The following is a 20,743-nucleotide window of genomic DNA, read 5'->3' as shown; positions in this document are numbered from 1 at the left end:
TGACAAAGCCACGCTGACTATTCCTAATCATATTATAACTCTCCAAATGTTCATTAGTCCTGCTTTTCAGGATCTTTTCCACCAACTTACCAACCACTGAAATAAGACTCACTGGTCTATAATTTCCTGGGATATCTCTACTCCATTTCTTGAATAAGGGAAAATATCCACAACCCTTCAATCCTCCGGAACCTCTCCATTGATGATCCAAAGATCATTGCCAGAGGCTCAACTATCTCCTCCCTCGCCTCCCACAGTAGCCCTGGGTACATTCCGTCCAGTCCCAGTGATTTATCCAACTTTATGCTTTCCAAAAGCTCCAGCACATACTCTTTCTTAAAATCTATATTCTCAAGCTTTTCAGTCCACTCTATGTCATGCCTATAATTGCCAAGATCCTTTTCTGTAGTGAATACTGAAGTAAAGTATTCATTAAGTGCCTCTGCTATCTCCTCCGGTTCCATACATACTTTCCCACTGTCACACTTGATTGGTCCTATTCTCTCACGTCTTATCCTCTTGCTCTTCACATACTAGTAGAATGCCTTGGTGTTTTCCTTAATGCTGTCTGCCAAACCCTTCTCATGGCCCCTTCTGGCTCTCCTAATTTCATTCTTAAGCTCCTTCCTGCTAGCCTTATAATCTTCTAGATCTCTATCATTACCAAGTTTTTTGAACCTTTCATAAGCTCTTCTTTCCTTCTTGACTGGATTTACAACAGCCTTTGTACACCATGGTTCCTATACCCTACCATCCTTTCCTTGTCTCATTGGAACATACCTATGCAGAACTCTACGCAAATATCCCCTGAACATTTGTCACATTTCTACTGTACATTTCCCTGAGAACATCTGTTCCCAATTTATGCTTCCAAATTCCTGCCTGCTAGCCTCATATTTCCCCTACTTCAATTAAACGCTTTCCTAACTTGTTTGTTCCTATCCCTCTCCAATGCTATGATAAAGGAGATAGAATTGTGATCACTATCTCCAAAATGCTCTCCCACTGAGAGATCTGACATCTGACCAAGTTCATTTCCCAATACCAGATCAAGTACAACCTCTCCTCTTCTGGGCTTATCTACATGTTGTGCCAAGAAGCCTTCCTGAACACACCTAACAAACTCCACCCCATCTAAACCCCTTGCTCTAGGGACATGCCAATCAATATTTGGGAAATTAAAATCTCCCACCATGACACCCTGTTATTATTACACCTTTCTGGAATCTGTCTCCCTATCTGCTCCTCGATGTCCCTGTTACTATTGGGTGGTCTATAAAAAACACCCAGTAGAGTTATTGACTCCTTCCAATTCCTAACTTCCACCCACAGAGACTCAGTAGACAATTTTCTCCTTTTCCTCCTTCCTCCTTTTGTGCAGCCGTGACACTATCTCTGATCAACAGTGCCACGCCCCCACCTCTTTTGCCGCTTCCCTGTTCTTTCTGAAACATCTAAAGCCTGGCACTCTGAGTAACCATTCCTGCCCCTGAACCATCCACGTCTCTGTGATGGCCACAACATGATAGCTCCAAGTACTGATCCATGCTCTAAGCTCATCCGCTTTGTTCATAATACTCCTTGCATTAAAATAGACACATCCCAAACCATTGGTCTGAGCGCATCCCTTCTCTGTCATATGCCTATCTTTCCTCTCATGCTGTCTGAAAACTTTCTCTATTTGTGAGCCAACCACCCCTTCCTCCATCTCTTCAGTTTGCTTCCCATCCCCAGCAATTCTAGTTTAAACTGGAATTAATGTACTTTAAGGCCTCCAATACTGCCTCCCTGCTAGTCTGTACAGTATGTGGTTTAAGACACACATCCCTGATGCCCTTAACTTACATAATCTTCTCCACAGAAAACTGAAGAGAAATATTCTTTCAAAATCTCATCATTTTATTTGGTCCCAGACACAGACTGCCAGGCTGAGCTTCAAGGGACCTATTCTCTCCCTAGCCACCCTCTTACTCTTAAAATACCTGTAGAATCTCTTCGCATTTTGCCTCATTTCGCCAGCCAAATTCCTCCCAAATCCACTTTTTGCCCTCCAAACCTGTAATCATCAAGAGATTCCCTTGCATCGGTCAGTGTTTCCTAAACCTGCTGGCCGTGCCCTTCATCCTAACATGAACGTGAGAGCCCTGAAGTCTGAGGTCTTTTAAAGGCCTCCCCCTTGGGCAGATGCTCATTTCCATCCCAGTTATTCTGCAATGAAAAGCTTTATCTTCATTTCAGAATCTCAGGATGAGGCTTTTCATTCTAGAATAACTGTTAAGTCCTCTTCCTTCAAAGAGAGGGGCTTCCCTTCCTCCAACATTAACACTGCCTTCACCCATATCTCTTCCATTTCGCACAAGTCTGCCCTCATCCCATCCTCCTGCTGCCACAGCAGGGATAGGGTTCCTCTTGTCTTCACCTACCCTGCCATCTCCAATGGGATTCCACCACCAAGCATCACCCATCTTTCCCTCCCTATCACTTTCCACAGGGATCACTCCCTATGCGACTCCCTTGTCCACTTGTCCTTCCCCACTGATCTCCCTCCCAGCACTGATCCTTAACGGCGGAACCTGCCCCCACACCTCCTCCCTCACTACCAATCAGGACCCTAAACAGTCCTTCCAGATGAGGCAACACTTCACCTGTAAGTCTGTTGTGGTCATCTACTGTACCTGGTGCTCCCGGTGTGGCCTCCTGCGTATTGCTGAGATCCAATGTAGATTGGGAGACCACTTTGCCGAGCATTTACGCTCCATCTGACAGAAAACGTGGTATTTCCCTGTGGCCACCCGTTTTATTCTACTTACCATCCCCATTCTGACAATTCAGTCCATGGCTTCCTCTACTGCCACAATGAGGCCACACTCAGGTTGGAGGAGCAACACCTTATATTCCATCTGAGCAGGCTCCAACCTGATGGCACGAACATCTATTTCTCAAACTTCCAGTAATTAACCTCCCACCTCTCCTTCACCGTCCCCCATTCCTGTTACTCTGTCACACCTTCTCTTCTTACCTGCCCATCCTCTCTTCCCTTTCTTCCATGGTGTCCTGTCCTTTCCTATCAGATTTCCCCCTCTCTCCAGCTCTTTATCTCCTTCACCAATCAATGTCCCAGCCCTTTACTTCACCCCTCCCCATCTTCCGGTTTCACCAATCACCTGCCACCTTGTACTCTCCACCCATCCCCAACTTCTTACTCTAATTTCTCTCCTTCCTTTCCAGTCCTGATGAAGGGTCTCAGCCTGTATGTTGACTCTTTTCTCCTTTTTATTGATGCTGTGTGACCTGCTGACTTTCTCCATCATTTTATGGGTTCCTTTGGATTTCCAGCATCTGCAGATTTTCCTGTGTTTAAGAGTAAATTTCCCCTCTTGCTTCTAAGTTCCAGGCTGACTGAACTTAGAAGCAAGTTCTGACTTGGTCTGACTGGATGATCTCCCAAAAATATCTTAAGCACTGTTGTTATGTCCTCTTTTATCAAGAAGGCAGATCCCTCTCCTCTCTTACCTGCACCTCTGTCACACCTGTAGTGTCTGTATCCTGGGACACTGAGCTGCCAGTCCTGTTCTTCCTTCTGCCATGTTTCTGTTATGGCTGTGATATCCCAGTCACCAGAGCCAATCTACAACCTGACTTCAACCTTACTTGCAAGCCTCTTATATTGAAATACAAACAGTTTAAAGCAATGGTCTTTCCTCTGCCTCTACTGCACTCCTGTCCGTACAGATAACAAAGTTTCATCTCAGCGGCTACAACATTAACCCCCAATTTGTCAGCGGCCTCTCGACTACTCAGGACCCCACACACTTGCCACTTTAAACTCTACTAGCAGCTCTAGAAGATCCCCCAGCCACTGGTTCCTTTAGTTCAACAACCTGTCTCTCCTGTACAGATAATAAACACAAGAGATGCAGCAGATGCTGGAAATCCAGAACAACACATACAGAAAGCTGGAGGCAGTAAGGCAGCATCCATGGAAAAGGATAAACAGTCAATGTTTCAGGCCGAGACCCCACATCGTGATTTTGGACTTCATCTCGGCCCAAAATGTCAACTGCTTATTGATTTCCACAGACGCTGCCTCATCTGCTGAGTACCTCCAGCATTTTGTAAATATTTCAGCCAAAACTTACAACACCTGAGTTTCTGCAATAGCTACTACTAGTTATAAGACTATTGAAAGGACCTCTCGTATAAGGTGGACCTCTCACTTCACAATCTACCTTGTCAGGGCTTTGCACCTCTCACAACATGCTGGAGGAACTCAGCAGGTCGGGCAGCATCCGTGGAAACGATCAGTCAACGTTTCGGGCCGGAACCCTTCGTCAGGACTGTAGAGGGAGGGGGCAGAGGCCCTATAAAGAAGGTGGGAGGAGGGTGGGAAGGAGAAGGCTGGTAGGTTCCTGGTGAAAAACCAGTAAGGGGAAAGATAAATGGGTGGGGGAGGGGAGGCAGGGAGGTGATAGGCAGGAAAGGTGAAGGAGGAATAGGGGAAAACACAATGGGTAGTAGAAGGAGGCAGAACCATGAGGGAGGTGATAGGCAGCTGGGGGAAGGGGCTGAGTGACATAGGGATAGGGGAAAGGACGGGGAGGGAATTACCGGAAGTTGGAGAATTCTATGTTCATACCAAGGGGCTGGAGACTACCCAGGCGGTATATGAGGTGTTGCTCCTCCAACCTGAGTTTAGCCTCATCATGGCAGTAGAAAAGGACATGTATGGACATATCTGAATGGGAGGGGAAGCAGAGTTGAAGTGGGTGGCTACTGGGAGATCCTGTCTGTTGTGGCGGACGGAGCGGAGGTGCTCAATGAAGCGGTCCCCCAATCTGCGTCGGGTTTCACCGATGTAGAGGAGGCCGCACCGGGAGCACCGGATGCAATAGATGACCCCAACAGACTCACAAGTGAAGTGTTGCCTCACCTGGAAGGACTGTTTGGGGCCCTGAATAGTGGTGAGAGAGGAGGTGCAGGGACAGGTGTAGCACTTGCGCTTACAGGGATAAGTGCCGGGTGGGAGATCCGTGGGGAGGGACGTGTGGATCAGGGAGTCGTAGAGGGACCGATCCCTGCGGAAATCCCTTTGCACCTTATTGTCTGCCTGCACTGTACTTTCTGTGCAATTACATCCTGCAGTCTATTTTGGATTGCTTCCTGCACGATTCCATTGTCCATTTGTCCCTCCCGGCACTTATCCCTGCAAGTGGCCTAACTGCTTCACTGGCCCATACACCTCCTCCATTCAGGGCCTCCAAACAGGTGAGGCAGCGCTTCAGCTGCGTATCCGGTGCTCCCGATGCGGTCTCCTCTCCATTGGTGAGACCCGTCGTAAACTGGGAGACCACTTCGTTGAGCACCGCCGCACCATCCGCCACAAGCAGGACTTCCCGGCGGCTGAACGTTTTAATTCCCAGTCCCGTTCTGTTCCAAAGTGTCGGCCATGGCCTCCTCTTGCACCAAGATAAGGCCACTCTCAGCTGGTGAGGAGCAACACCGGGTAGCCTCCAGCCTGATGGTATGGATATCAATCTCTCCTTCTGTTGAACAGATTCACCCCCACTGGCCTTTCACTTCTTCGCACCTGCCTGTTTCTTTCCCCTGGCCCCCTCCTCCTCCCTGCTCTTCTATTGTCCTCCTGACAGATTCCTTGTTCTCCAGCCCTTGACCTTTCCCATCCACCTGGCTTCAACTATCACCTTCCAGCCAGCCTCTTTCCCCTCGACCAACGCCTTATTCTGGCATCTTCCCCCTTCTTTCTAACTCCTGAAGACGGATCTCGGCCCGAAACATCGGCTGTTTATTCGTTTCCGTAGATGCTATCTGGTCTGCAGAGGGCTTCCAGCGTTTACTGTTTTACTTACAACAGACAAGTCCTTGTGGCTTGGTAATGGACTGCGAGTGGTTAGGGGTGGTAGGGTCTGTGCTGCCACCCCCGGCCATGTTGCAGCTCGCACGGATTCTCTTCCCCGGCCGTCCGCTGCACCTCGGGCCCAAGATCCAGACCTCGGGCTTGATTTAACCCCACCCCCGAAGCTCAGCTCCCTGTGCGAGGACGCGTGCTTGTGACATTCCTCCTGTCGCACGCCTGCGCTCTCCACTCGCTCAGCATTCACTGAGCTCTTTCTCAAACGCAATGAATCTCGAAGATCGGCCGCCATGCAATCTAATCAAAATATTGCTTTTAAATAGCGTCATCCTTGGCTTCATGTGTTCCGAAAGTCACTGTAATACTGAGATCGCAGTTGCCTGTATAGGCATGGAATGCTCCCAAGATCTCTCCTCATCCTTTATATTTCTGAGATATAAACAATGTCCCTAAGTAATCTCATCAGGAAATGCAGGCAGTGATTGTACTTTCTTATAGATTTGCGCAGATGTCATCTAAAACTTTGACAAAGATCTATAGATGCACAGAGGAGAGTATCCTGACCGGTTGTACGGGGGCCTGGTCTGGAGACACCAATGCCCAGCAATGACAACATGGCGGATGCAGCCCAGTCCATCACAGGGAAAGCCCGCCCCACGACTGAGCACACCTACATAGAGCACAAGAAAGCAGCATCCACCACCCAGGCCACGCTCTCTTCTCACAGCCGCCATCGGAAAGGAAATACAGGCACCTTAGAATGGAGAGCACCAATTTCAGGAACAGTTATTACCCAACAACTATCAGGCTCCCGAACCAGCGAGGATAACTTCACTTCCCACAACACTGAGCTGATTTCACAACCTATGGACTCACTTTCAAGGACTCTGCAATTCATGCTCTCAGTATAATTTATCGTTTTTTTTTTGTTTTTGCATTTGTGCAACTTGTTGTCTTTTGCATTTTGGTTGTTTGTTTGTTTATTTATTAAAATACGGCATGAAATGGGCCCTTCTGGTCCTTTGAGCTGCGCCACCCAGCAACCCGCTGAGTCACGGGACAATTGACAATGACCACTTCACCAACCGGTACGTCTTTGGACTGTGGGAGGAAACCGGAGCACCCGGAGGAAACCCACGCGGTCACGGGGAGAACGTACAAACTCCTTACAGGCAGCAGTGAGAATTGAACCCAGGTCGCTGACACTGTAAACCATTGTGCTAACCGCTATACCAGTTTTCACTGATTCTATCATGTTTCTTTGTGAATACCCAGTAGAAAATGGATCACAAGATAGTACCTATACATACTTTGATCATAAATTTACTTTGAACAATTTCAGGTTTCAAATTCACTGATGGCCCTCAGCTCTCCCTCTCCAACATCTCCAGTGTACACCTCTGAACCAGATCTGTCATACTGTTTAGTAAAACCCTTATGTTTTCTGGGAGTGAAGATTGGGTTTGGTGTCCTCCGCAAGTTCAGATCACTGATTTCCATTCCTTGGGGTTGCCTGAAGCTTCACAGCCACAATATTGTGTCTGGCAAGGCACAAGGCTTTATCTGTGCCTACATTTCACATCTGTAACTTCACCTGACTACCATCCACCCAGTTTGCCTTCTTCTACAAACCATATCTATGTCTCTCTTTTCTCCAGACATTTTATTCCAGTCCCTCCTGGACAGGTACAAATGTGTGTCTATGTGAGTGCTGTCACCAGTAGAGTAAGTGGTCTAAGACGTGTTCACACCTTTCCCCCTCCCAACTCCAGAGCCTGTTGCCCCATCATGGGTCCACTCTACTGAAAGACCATTTTAAAATTCCCAGTGTTCTTTGTCCAGCTCTGCTGTGGATGGTCCCAAGTCCAACTGTGAACTGTGCTAGCAACCCCATCCCATTGAAAACCCAGAGCTACAGAAATGCCAAGAGAAGGTCCAAAGACCTCATTCCCTTGGAGAGGAAAGGTCTTCAAAATGGGCTACAGTTGGGGACAACTTGGAAAGCTGGTCCAGGTCAGAGGACCCTGGCAAGCTGCTTTAGTAAGCTGTTCTTTGTTTGCAACTCTTTCTTCACCAGCACCCTACCCCCCGTAATTCCGCATCTTCCCCAGCCCAATGGAGAAAAAATCAATAGGTATTTCTATGGGCATTGAAGCCTATAGGCATTTCCGGGTGAGGAAACAAAGTGGAACAAAGGTCAAAGTTCACCTATGCACCGTTAGAGCAGGCACCAAGGAGCCAAGTACACGGTGAAGTTTATTGTCATGCAACTGTATACACGTATGCCACTAAACAAAGCAACTTTCCTCTGGACCAAGGTGCACAACTCAGTACATACAACCCACACGCAACACAGAAAGTAACACTACCACAAATAAGCAAGGAAATAATACGATCTATTTCAGAGGATTAACATTCATTTCAATTGAAATAGAGTGACTATTTCTATTTCTGATGTGAATCTCTGTGCTCTTCTACTTTAGCATATGCGTCATTTTAGTCCTTCTACCAAGCCCCAGGTTTCCCTTCCGCAGTTCCGTGTCTTCGATTCTTCTGGTATCTCTACCTCTCTCTCTCCCCACCCCCCACACTGTTGCTTTTTCAAACCATTAGCCAAGTTTCTATCAATTATCCTGATCCCCCTAATTCGTTACAGTTAGAGACTGTCAACTTTTGTTTAATGGTTTAAATGATTTAATAACATTAAATCGAAGATCCTATGTAAATGCATGAAATTTTGAAAAAATAATCAAATGCTGAGAATATAAAATAAAAAGAGAAAATGTTAGAAATGCTTATGGAAACACTCAGCAAGTAAGGCCACATCTGTGGAAACAGAAATGGTCAACGCTACAGGTAGGAGATACAGAAGCCTGAAGGCACACGCTCAGCGATTCAGGAACAGCTTCTTCCCCTCTGCCATCCCTAAATGAACATTGAAGCTTTGGACTTTTTTTAATATACAGTATTTCTGTTTTTGCACGTTTTTTAAATCTATTCAATATACGTAATCGATTTACTTGTTTATTTATTATTACGTTTTATTATATTTATTTGTTTTTCTCTCTGCTAGACTATGTATTGTATTGAACTACTGCTGCTAAGTTAATAAATTTCATGTCACATGCTGGAGGTAATATGAAGGGGCAAAAGTTTAGGGGTAACATGAGGGGGAACTTCTTTACTCAGAGAGTGGTAGCTGTGTGGAACGAGCTTCCAGCAGAAGTGGTTGAGGCAGGTTCGATGTTGTCGTTTAAAGTTAAATTGGATAGATATATGGACAGGAAAGGAATGGAGGGTTATGAACTGAGTGCAGGTCAGTGGGACTAGGTGAGAGTACGAGTTCGGCGCGGACTAGAAGGGCCGAGATGGCCTGTTTCCGTGCTGTAATTGTTATATGGTTATATGATTCTGATTCTGACTGAAGAGCCTTCCTGTCAGTGGACTATACATTCCTTACACTACATAATCCGACCACTCACGGGTGTTTTACTAATGAATCCAACACCGTCACACTTGAACATTTTCCCTGGAGTGAACGCACTGCTGTCTCTGCAGGCTAGATGACCGAGTGAACCTCTTCCCACACTCGGAGCACTGAACGCTATGGCATTTCACGGGTTCAGTAAAATGTCTCCCACAATCGCAACGTGGGACTGCGTTCTTTGCTGTGGGGGAGCGTGTGTTGATGAAGAGGTTCATCAATGAGATCCTAACCGGTCACAAAAGTCCGTCCCCACCCTGATGGAGACGCCAGAAGCTGATTAACAGGTAGAATGTGTACGGAGCACCGGCCTGAGTGTAGGGTTCATTGGTCACGGGTGTAACTGGACCCGTTATCCAACTGTGTCTTTAAAATAAGAAATTAATTCTAGCAGTCCGTGTTCAGCCGGCGTTTTGAATTTACATTTAGCAATGCACGGGTTTCCACACCCCTCTGTCCTATCACCAAAGACGTGCGAGTCAGCAGATTAATTGGCAGCTTCGTGTAGGCGGCTGCTGTTATTGTAAGGAGTGTGGGGAGAAGAGTTTGTAAGGAACAAAGTTGCACAACGACAATCCCATCCCTCGACTAATTTTATCTATAATCTATTATCCCAAAATTCTACCTCTCACTGAGGGCTATTTATAGCGAACTGGGAGTCAATTAACAATTTGATTGTGGGATGAACTCTTGTTTTTCGGTCTCAGTCCTAAATCCTTGGATTTAGATATTAGGAGTTTCGTGGTGTCTAGACAGCCCACACTCACACCAGTCTATCCAGATACGGTCTAACGGCTGGGGAAGATTGGGATCCAGGTTACTTCTTTATGCACAAGTCAGCCCTCTAGGAAAATGACCCAAACCACACGTATGCCCGGTACCGAGCAGGCGGACCTACGCTGAGGCGATGGGTACAGAGTGAGTGGAGTAAGGGACAGGACCATGGGCCGTCACAGTATGTTTGGTTACATCACAGTTTACCCCCAGTCGGGTGGGGGAGTTCCTAGGAGACTGAAACACACAGCCGAATGTACATGGGCACATTACGATCTTTTACCCCCCACACCCCCACCCTCAACCCACATCACACTCCTCGTTCCTGCAACACGGACGGGGCGAATTCTAGACCACAGAGGTTTCGGGGTAATGAAGGGCGCCATAGAAATAATCCCACTGCCGCGCCTCAGACCAGCCCAGTGGCTAAAAATTGAAAAGGTTTCCATATGGGAAACGGGACAATGAATTCTCCCCCCCCCCAAAAAAAAAACAAATAGCAGTAGGAGTACGTGTAGGCCAAACTAGCCAGAAATTGTTTGGAATATTTGGCGATGGAACTCACGGCTTTGTGGCCAAGTCTGCGGACAAACAGAGATAGTTGGAGGGACAGGTAGTATTGAGGAAGCAGGGAGTCTGCAGAAGCACTTAGACAGGTTAGAAAAATGGACAAAGAAGTGACAGATGGGATATAGGACTGGGAAGTGCATGGTCATGTACTTTCACAGAAGGAATAAAGGCTTAGACTCTTTCTATAATAATTGTTTTATAAGTGGGGAGAACAGTCAGAAATTACAGCCGCAAAGGGACTTGGGAGTCCTTGTGCAGGATTCCTTCTAAGCTGAGTTGCGGTAAGGAGGGCAAATGTAATTTTAGTATTCACTTTGAGAGGGCTAAAATGTAAGGGCAAGGATGTAGACCACACTTGGAAGTATTGTGAGCAATTTTGAGCCCCTTATCCAATGGATAATGTGCTGATGTTGGAGGTGGTCTAGACTCTAGAGGAACTTCACAAAAATTATCTTGGGAATGAAAAGATATGAGATACATTTGATGGCTCCGGATCTGTACTCACTGGAATTCAGAAAAACGAGGGCTGATCTCATGGAAACCTATCGAATATTGAGAAGGCGAGATAGAGTGAACGTGGAGTTGTGCTTCCTGTAGTGGAAGAGTCTAGGACTGGAGGACATGGCCTCAGAATAGAGGGACATTCACTTAGAACAGATAAGGAAGAACTTCTTTAGAGACAGGGTGCTGGATGTGTGGAATTCATTGCTTTGGGCAGCTGTGGATGCCAAATCATTGTACATATTTAAAGTGGAGCTTGAAAGGTTATGGTTGATGACAGTAGGGGCATCAAAGGTTATGGAGAGAAGGTAGAATGGGTTTGAAAGGGACAACAGATCACCTATGAGGGAATGGCAGAGCAGACCCAATGGCCCAAATGCCCGAATTCTGCTGTTATCTCTTATGGGCTTATATTGATAACTTACCTGCTGCAGGGTGCAACTCCCCACAACTGTCAATTCCCTGATCATTCAAAATAATTACGTTTCTTCATTAAATATCCCAAATAATCTAGACTCCACTGCCCTCCAGAACTGAGAATCCCAAAGAGTCACCACCCTCTGTAAGAAGTTCCTGCAGACCTAAATGGCCGCCCCCTAATCTTATAACAGTTGTATGTTTGAAATTTTCCCTCAGGTAACTCAACATCTACCCTCTCTGCCCTCACCCCCACCAGAATGGGGAATGCGAACTAATCCCCAAATTACAGCAGCCTGAAAGACACTTTTTGATTGCAACACCATATTCTGCATATTTACTAGTCACCTATCTGTGCCTACATGCTTCCCCATACTGTGTGTTCTTGTTCAGCAACTGTATGTGGCGGATTGTCAAATAACCCTTACAAATCTAAATGCACTTCATTTACAAATTCCCATCTGTCATCTCAGCTCGTTACAGCCTTGAAAATCTCCAGAAAATTTGTCAAATATGATTTATATTTCATACCATGTTCACTGAGTTTGACTGCAATAAAGTACTCTTACATTCCACAATCTACAGACTCACTTTCAAGGACTTTACAATTAATATTCTCAGTATTATTTATTTAGTGTTTTTTTTACACAATTTGTCTTCTTTTGCACATTGGTTGTCAGTCTTTATGTATATTTTCATAAATTCTATTGCACCTCTTTATTTTACCATAAATGCCTGCAAGAAAATAAATCCCAAGGTAGTAAATGGTGACATGTATGTACGATGATAATAAATTTACTTCAACTTTGATCTCGAAAATAGTTATTTCTTCCTTGATTATGGACCGCAGCACTATGCCAATATTAAATATTCAGTGTCCACTTTATTAGGTGCACATGCTCGTTAATGCAAATATTTAATCAGCTCAACTCAATGCATAAGAAGCTTGCAGACATGGTCAAGAAGGTCAGTTATTCAGATCAAACATCAGAATGGGGGAAGAAATGCGATCTAAGTGACTTTGATTGTGGAATGATTGTTGGTGCCAGATGGGGTGGTCTGATTATCTGACAAACTGCCGATCTCCTGGGATTTTTATGCAAAACAGTCTCCAGAGTTTACAGAGAATGGTGCAAAAAACAAGAAACATTGAGTGAGCAGCAGTTCTGTGGGCAAAACAGCATTTTGGGGTCAGAGAAAAGTAGCTAGACTGGTTCAAGTTGACAAAAAGGAGCTAGAAACTGAAATGAGCATGCGTTACAACCGTGGTGTGCAGGAGAGCGTCTCGGAATGCACACCACGATGAACCCCCAACTGAATGGGCTACAATAGTGGCAGACCACAAACATATACTCGGTGGCCGCTTTATCAGGTACAGGAGATACTTACTGATTAAAGCCCGCAGTACCATACCCACAATATATGTTAAGCTGAATATCCATGGTCACCCAACTTTTCCTAGCCTCACTTTTTAGTTTTCTGATCTGCCGAAACTCAACCATTAGAAGCAGACACTTCCTTCAACCACTGGCCTCCAGTCTCAAAGTGCAAAACAGCTGTAAAGACCCACTCTTGACCGAATATTATTCAGTCCATTTCAAATTTGCCATTCACCCAACACGAATTCCCACTTGCAGGGGAAAAAAAAAAGATTCTGGACCTGTACGATGCAGGAATATTTCACCACTCTGTTCCTGAAAGGTCTGGCTCGACAGTCCTGAACTCTGCACAGCAGCAGAATAGTTAACCCCTTCCCACCCTACCTTTTATCTTCAATATTCGAAGAACTTCAAAGAAATTGTCTCCACTATATCTAAAATATAAAGTGTATAACCCCCACCATTAAATGGACAACATTTTGGGTGTTAAAGTTGGAGGCGATTTATTCGGCATCTGTCAGGAATATTAAACTCCAGCCATGGGCTGTAAACAGCATCAGAATGAATGCAGACGGTGAGTATGGTCCAACCCTGGACACGATTATTGGGTGCAGCTCCTGCAGTCACTTGTGGACTCGCTGGTGTTTGCGCAGACCACCCGAGTGAGAGAAGCCCTTCCCGCACCGGAAGCAGATGAACGGCCTCTCCCCGGTGTGAATGCGACGGTGCATCATCAGGCTGTCCGACCGAGTGAAGGCCTTCCCGCACAGCGAGCAAGTGAAGGGCTTCTCGCCGGTGTGAACGCGCTGGTGGATGAGCAGGTTGGACGACTGGGTGAAGCCCTTCCCGCACACGGAGCAGGTGAACGGCCTCTCCCCGGAGTGAACCCGCCGGTGCTCCTGCAGGTGGGACAGCTGCTTGAATCCCTTGCCGCACACAGAACAGATGTAAGGTCTCTCGTCGGTGTGGCTGCGGCGATGAGCTTCCAGGTGGGATGGGTAAAGGAATCTCTTCCCACAGTCCTCACACTTCCACGGCTTCTCCCGGGTGTGGCTGCGCTGGTACCGCAGCAGCCCGCACGCTCGGCTGAAGTCCGGCCCGCACTCGGAGCCCATGAACCGCTGGTCCGCGCGCTGAATGGAGCTCTCGACTTCCATATCCAAAGGCCACTGGTGTTCAGATCCTGACGCATCCAGCAACTCCGGCAAGTCAGGAGGGGCCGTTTGGTCTGAGCCTCCGGTCTGCGAGTCCTCCATTACCAACACCTGTGAAATTAGTTTCAAACCAGCATGAGAGAAAAGTAACCGGCAAGAAAGGCAGGTTGGGAAAACTGTGCAGAATTGTGACCCGCGTCAGTGATCGGGACTAATGGATCATAAACCCAGTTTACATTTTATTCTGCAGATGCTGGAAATCCAGAGTGACACAGAAAAAGTGCTGGAGGAACTCAGGAGACCAGGCAGCATCTATGCAGAGGGATAAAGTCGACATTTCAGGCCGAGACTGTTCATCAGGTTGGGAGAGGGAGAAAGCCAGAATGAGAAGTCGGAGAGGGGAAGGAGTACAAGCTGGCAGGTGATGGGTGAAACCAGGTGAGGGGGAGGGTCTGTAGGTGAGGGAGGGGGATTGTCTGTAGGTGAGGGAGGGGGAGGGTCTGTAGGTGTGGTAGGGGGAGGGTCTGTAGGTGAGAGGGAGGGGATTGTCTGTAGATGACGGAGCAGATTGTCTGTAGGTGAGAGGGAGGGGGAGGGTCTGCAGGTGAGGGGGAGGGAGGGTTGAGGGAGGGGGAGTTGAGGGAGCGGAGGGTCTGCAGGTGAGGGGGAGGGAGGGTCTGCAGGTGGGGTGAGGGTCTGTAGGTGAGGGGGGAGTGTCTGTTGGTGAGGGAGGGGGAGTGTCTGTTGGTGAGGGAGAGGGAGTGTCTGTTGGTGAGCGAGGGGGAGGGGGGAGTATCTGTAGGATGGGGAGGGGAAGGGTCTGTAGGTGAGGGAGGGGAGGGTGTGTAGGTGAGAGGAAGGGTGTGTAGGTGAGGGAGGGGGAGGGTGTGTAGGTGAGGGATGGGGAGGGTCTGTAGCTGAGGGGGAGGGTCTGTAGGAGGGGGAGGGGGAGGGCCTGTAGGTGAGGGAGGGGGACGGTCTGTAGGTGAGGGGGAGGGAGAAGGTCTGTAGGTGAGGGGGAGGGAGAAGGTCTGTAGGAGGGGAGGGGGACGGTCTGTGGGTGAGGGAGGGGGAGGGTCTGTAGGTGAGGGGGAGGGTCTGTAGGTGAGGGGGGAGGGGGAGGGTCTGCGGGTGAGGGAATGGAAGGGGGAGGGTCTGTAGGTGTGAGAGGGGAGGGTCTGTAGATCTGTAGGAGGGGGAGGGCCTGTGGGTGAGTGAGGGTGTGGGTCTGTAGGTGAGGGAGGGGGAGGGGAGGGCCTGTAGGTGAGGGGGAGGGGAGGGCCTGTAGGTGTGGAAGGTCTGTAGGTGAGGGAGGGGGAGGGTCTGCAGGTGAGGGAGGGGGAGTGTCTGTTGGTGAGGGAGGGGGAGTGTCTGTGGGTGAGGGAGGGGGACGGTCTGTGGGTGAGGGAGGGGGACGGTCTGTGGGTGAGGGGGAGGGTCTGTGGGTGAGGGGGAGGGTCTGTGGGTGAGGGAATGGAAGGGAGAGGGTCTGTAGGTGAGGGAGGGGGAGGGTCTGTAGATCTGTAGGAGGGGGAGGGCCTGTGGGTGAGGGGGGGGGAGGGTCTGTGGGTGAGGGAGGGGGAGGATCTGTAGATGAGGGAGGGATGGTCTGTAGGTGAGGGAGAGGGAGGGTCTGTAGGTGAGGGAGAGGGAGGGTCTGTAGGTGAGGGAGGGATGGTCTGTAGGTGAGGGAGAGGGAGGGTCTGTAGGTGAGGGAGAGGGAGGGTCTGTAGGTGAGGGGGAGGGTCTGTAGGTGAGGAGGAGGGTCTGTAGGTGAGGGGGAGGGGGAGGGTCTGCAGGTGAGGGGGAGGGGGAGGGTCTGCAGGTGAGGGAATGGAAGGGGGAGGGTCTGCAGGTGAGGGAGTGGAAGGGGGAGGGTCTGTAGGTGAGGGAGTGGAAGGGGGAGGGTCTGTAGGTGTGGGAGGGGGAGGGTCTGTAGATCTGTAGGAGGGGGAGGTTCTGCAGGTGAGGGAGGGGGAGGGTCTGTGGGTGAGGGGGGAGGGGGAGGGTCTGCAGGTGAGGGAATGGAAGGGAGAGGGTCTGTAGGTGAGGGAGGGGGAGGGTCTGTAGGTGAGTGAGGGGGAGGGCCTGTGGGTGAGTGAGGGGGAGGGCCTGTGGGTGAGTGAGGGGAGGGTCTGTGGGTGAGGGGGGGGAGGATCTGTAGATGAGGGAGGGATGGTCTGTAGGTGAGGGAGGGATGGTCTGTAGGTGAGGGAGAGGGAGGGTCTGTAGGTGAGGGAGAGGGAGGGTCTGTAGGTGAGGGAGAGGGAGGGTCTGTAGGTGAGGGTGAGGGAGGGTCTGTAGGTGAGGGGGGAGGGTCTGTAGGTGAGGGTGAGGGAGGGTCTGTAGGTGAGGGGGGAGGGTCTGCAGGTGAGGGAATGGAAGGGGGAGGGTCTGCAGGTGAGGGAATGGAAGGGGGAGGGTCTGTAGGTGAGGGGGGGAGGGTCTGCAGGTGAGGGAGTGGAAGGGGGAGGGTCTGTAGGTGAGGGAGTGGAAGGGGGAGGGTCTGTAGGTGAGGGAGTGGAAGGGGGAGGGTCTGTAGGTGAGGGAGTGGAAGAGGGAGGGTCTGTAGGTGAGGGAGGGGGAGGGCCTGTGGGTGAGTGAGGGGAGGGTCTGTGGGTGAGGGGGGGGAGGATCTGTAGATGAGGGAGGGATGGTCTGTAGGTGAGGGAGAGGGAGGGTCTGTAGGTGAGGGAGAGGGAGGGTCTGTAGGTGAGGGTGAGGGAGGGTCTGTAGGTGAGGGGGGAGGGTCTGTAGGTGAGGGGGGAGGGTCTGTAGGTGAGGGGGAGGGGGAGGGTCTGCAGGTGAGGGAATGGAAGGGGGAGGGTCTGCAGATCTGTAGGAGGGGGAGGTTCTGTAGGTGAGGGAGTGGAAGGGGGAGGGCCTGTAGGTGAGGGAGGGGGAGGGTCCGTAGGTGAGGGAGGAGGGTCTGTTGGTGAGGGGGAGGGGGAGGGTCTGCAGCTAAGGGAATGGAAGGGGGAGGGTCTGTAGGTGAGGGAGGGGGCGGGTCTGTAGGTGGGAGGGAGGGTGTGTAGGTCTGGATGGGGTAGGGTGTGTATGTGAGGGAGGGGGAGGGTCTGTAGGTGTGTGAGGGGGAGGGGGAGGGTCTGTAGGTGAGGTCAGGGAGGGTGTGTAGGTCTGGGAGGGGGAGGGTCTGTAGGTCTGTAGGAGGGGGACGGTGTGTAGGTCAGTAAGAGGGGGAGTGTCCGTAGGGGAGGGTCTGTAGGTGAGGGAGTGGAAGGGGGAGGATCTGTAGGTGAGGTCGGGGAGGGTGTGTAGGTCTGGGAGGGGGAGGGTGTGTAGGTCGGTAGGAAGGGGAGGGTGTGTAGGTCTGGGAGGGGGAGTGTGTGTAGGTCGGTAGGAGGGTGAGTGTCCGTGGGGGGGGGGGGGGAGTGTCTGTAGGTGAGGGAGTGGAAGGGGGAGTGTCTGTAGGTGAGGGTGGGGAGGGTGTGTAGGTCTGTAGGAGGGGGAGGGTGTGTAGGTCGGTAGGAGGGTGAGTGTCCGTAGGGGAGGGAGGGGGAGGGTCTGTAGGTGGGGGAGGGGGAGGGGGAGGGTCTCTAGGAGGGGGAGGGTCTGTAGGGGACGGAGGGAGAGGGTCTGTAGGTGAGGTCAGGGAGGGTCTGTAAGTCTGGGAGGGGGAGGGTGTGTAGGTCGGTAGGAGGGGGAGTGTCCGTAGGGGAGGGAGGGGGAGGGTCTGTAGTAGGTGAGGTCCGGGAGGGTCTGTAGGTCTGTAGGAGGGGGAGGGTCTGTAGGTCAGGTCGGGGAGGGTCTGTAGGTGGGGGAGGGTGTGTAGGTCTGTAGGAGGGGGAGGGTCTGTAGGAGGGGGAGGTGGTACTGAGAAGCTGGAAGGGAAGGGGCTGAAGGAGCCCAACAGGAGAGGAGAGCGGACCACAGGGGAAAGGAATGGACGAGAGGCACCAGTGAGAGGCTATCGGCAGGTAATTTGAAGATAAAAGTTAAGAGGAGAGCCAGAATGTGAATGAAAGAGAGAAGGGGGAGGGTGAGAATTTTCCAGGTTAGAGAAATCAACGTTCATGGAATATGGGGGGGGGGGGGGGGTCGCTCCTCCAACGTGAGAGTGGGCTCATTGTGGCTGTGGAGGCGGCCATGGACTGACACGCCGGAATGGGAATTAAAACGTTTGGCCAGCAGGAAGTTCTGCTTTAGCAGGTGCTCGATGAGGTGGTCCCCCAATATAGGAAGGGCCTCACCAACGTAGAATCTCTACGCCTGTTAATGCGGCAGGAAGACGACGCTTTACTCAAAGCCCCCATTCGAACGCCGAAGAGCCCGGTGTGTGTTTCATTACCTGCAATTCCGAAATGGAAGTCGCTATCTCAGCGGGGTGACCGGTGGCCTCCATGAGCATGGCAGTCGTCGTCCTACGTGACCCTCCGCTCTACTCATTCTGCTCGTTTCCTCCTCCTTCCCGCGGTGGCGAGGGCCATCTCTTGGCGAAGTTCCCTCCCGGGACGCCTCCTCTTCAGTTGCCAATCCCTGGAACGTGGCAGTTCACCCCATCAGAAGCAGAAAGAAGCCCCCGTCTAGACACTTGCTCCCGCTCCCTGTGGAGTCTGGGTTACCCCAATTAAAAATGTCCACAACCTACCCCTCATCCCCAGTACCCTGTTGCAGGGGAGATAAAGACACATAATTCAACTCTGTCAGGCCAGGCAATCTCCTAACCTGACAGCCTTGGTTCCTGGTTCCCTCCACCTCTGGACATCAGTAGGTTGAGGTTGCAATGTCCTTGGTTGTTCTGGTGCTGACACAGGACATTAGAGAGCTTCCCTGAGCCTGGACTCTCAGAAATCCACAGGCTGGTGCCGGTGAAAGGTTATCCACCCGAAAGGAAAACTGTTTCCTCTCTCCACAGGTGCTGACTGCCCAGCACGATATTTCTTTTTGTTTCTGTTACACCCACCCAAGTTGGTCTCTGATCTCCAGAACAAACGGCAGCCTCGGCTTCTGCTAATGGTGTCATTGCAAACACGATACCTCACCCTCCCTACCCCGCCCCCACCCCCCAAGGGGCGTGATCAAGAACACCCACTTACCTACTTCTTCCTACACCACCCCCCGCCCGTCCTCCAGGTCAGCCATCCCCCTCCCAATGGTCCCTTCTGCCCCCACCCTGGATTTACACCTTTCCCAGGATGTGTGCTGCAATAGCAGGACGTCCCTTTAGAACAGAAATGGGGAGGGATTTGTTTAGCCGGCCAGTGGTTAATCTGTGGAATTCATCACCACCGACGGCTACGGAGCCCAAGTCATTGAGTATATTTAAAGGGAGGGTGATAGGTTTCTGATTAGTCAGGGCATCGAAGGTTATGGGAAGGAAGCAGGAGGATGCGGTTGACTTGGGCCGCATCGCCTAACTTTGCTCCTTATGTCCTTGCTGCAGCCTGGGGTAGGGGAAGGAAGAGGGAGACGATCCCGTCAGGCTGGACCTTCAGTCGGATTACAGCACCGTCAGCCCGCAGCCCCAGCCGAATCGAGGGACGGCTCCCGCCCACCCGTTTCCGCAAATCTCCGCCGTAATCAGAGGCGCTCCTCCCTTCCTGGGCCGTGATCCCGTCCCCCCTCCGCCGTCCCTCGCACCCTCTGCTCCCATAACCTCGCGGTTTGACTCCAGCTTCAGCTCGGGCTCCGAGTTTACCCGCCATGCGGCCGGTCCCGGGAATCGTTCGCCCCTCAGTAACTGGGGCCCGGACTGGCTTCCGAGCACCGGGAGTACGGGTCGCCTCGGCCACCGGCTCATCAGCACCTGGGCGGCAGCGCGCCGGAGCGAACGGGACTCGGGCTTAAGCGGAACCCGCTCCGGTTAGGGATTAACACCGGACTCGGTAACAAGTGACCCCGAGGCGGCCGGGCCTCAGACCCCGCAGCCACGGTACCCCATTCCTCCGGCTGGCGGGACCAGCGACGGCGCCGAGTTAACTGAGGGGACGTTCCCGGGGAAACAGGTTTATTGTCGCGGCCCCGCACCAACCGCTCGGCCTCTCGACGCGGCCGCGTCTCTCCGCTCCCGGAGCTGGAGCCCAGCGTTCCCAGCCTGCACTGCGGCCACGCCGGCCGCAACAGTCCCTTGCAGCAGATCGGGCGCTTTCTCGGACGGGGGATTTGTGGGTAACCAGGCTGCCATTCCTCTGCGATTAGAGCCCGCTCAAACTTCCGCTAATGCCCTCATACCCCATCCGTTATTTATTTATATACACACACATTCTTTTTCTCTCTCTCCTTTTTCTCCCTCTGTCCCTCTCACTATCTACCCTGACTTCCCCCCTCCCCCTTTCTTTCTCCCTAGGCCTCCTGTCCCGTGATCCTCTCATATCCCTTTTGCCAATCAACTGTCCAGCTCTTGGCTCCATTCCCCCCACCCTCCTGTCTTCTCCTATCATTTCGGATCTCCCCCTCCCCCTCCCACTTTCAAATCTCTTACTAGCTCTTCCTCCAGTTAGTCCTGACGAAGGGTCTCGGCCCGAAACGTCGACTGTACCTCTTCCTAGAGATGCTGCCTGGCCTGCAGCAACTTTTATGTGTGTTGCTTGAAATTCCAGCATCTGCAAATTTCCTCGTGTTAGAGCCTGCT

At 50.9% G+C, this 20,743-nt stretch overlaps 1 protein-coding gene across 8 annotated transcripts in view; it reads right to left on the bottom strand.

The window, feature by feature from the left end:
* Window positions 1-12,253: 12,253 nt before the first annotated feature.
* Window positions 12,254-20,743, bottom strand: part of LOC140204026 (uncharacterized) — a 30,952-nt gene continuing 22,462 nt past the window's right edge. Inside the window, exons 1-3 of one of the 8 annotated variants that reach the window (XM_072270263.1) lie at window positions 20,594-20,737; window positions 18,461-18,648; window positions 12,254-14,262 (exon numbers count right to left, since the gene is read on the bottom strand). In XM_072270263.1, the coding sequence (XP_072126364.1) occupies window positions 13,621-14,262; window positions 18,461-18,520 (702 nt within the window). In that variant the 5' untranslated portion in view covers window positions 18,521-18,648; window positions 20,594-20,737 and the 3' untranslated portion in view covers window positions 12,254-13,620. The other 7 variants (XM_072270264.1, XM_072270260.1, XM_072270261.1 and 4 more) reach the window with 7 other exon arrangements.

This window comes from Mobula birostris, chromosome 10 (assembly GCF_030028105.1).
Source record: "Mobula birostris isolate sMobBir1 chromosome 10, sMobBir1.hap1, whole genome shotgun sequence".
Taxonomy (NCBI): domain Eukaryota; kingdom Metazoa; phylum Chordata; class Chondrichthyes; order Myliobatiformes; family Myliobatidae; genus Mobula; species Mobula birostris.
The sequence above is the reverse complement of the archived record's forward strand: the minus strand, read 5'-3'. Positions and strand labels throughout refer to the sequence as shown.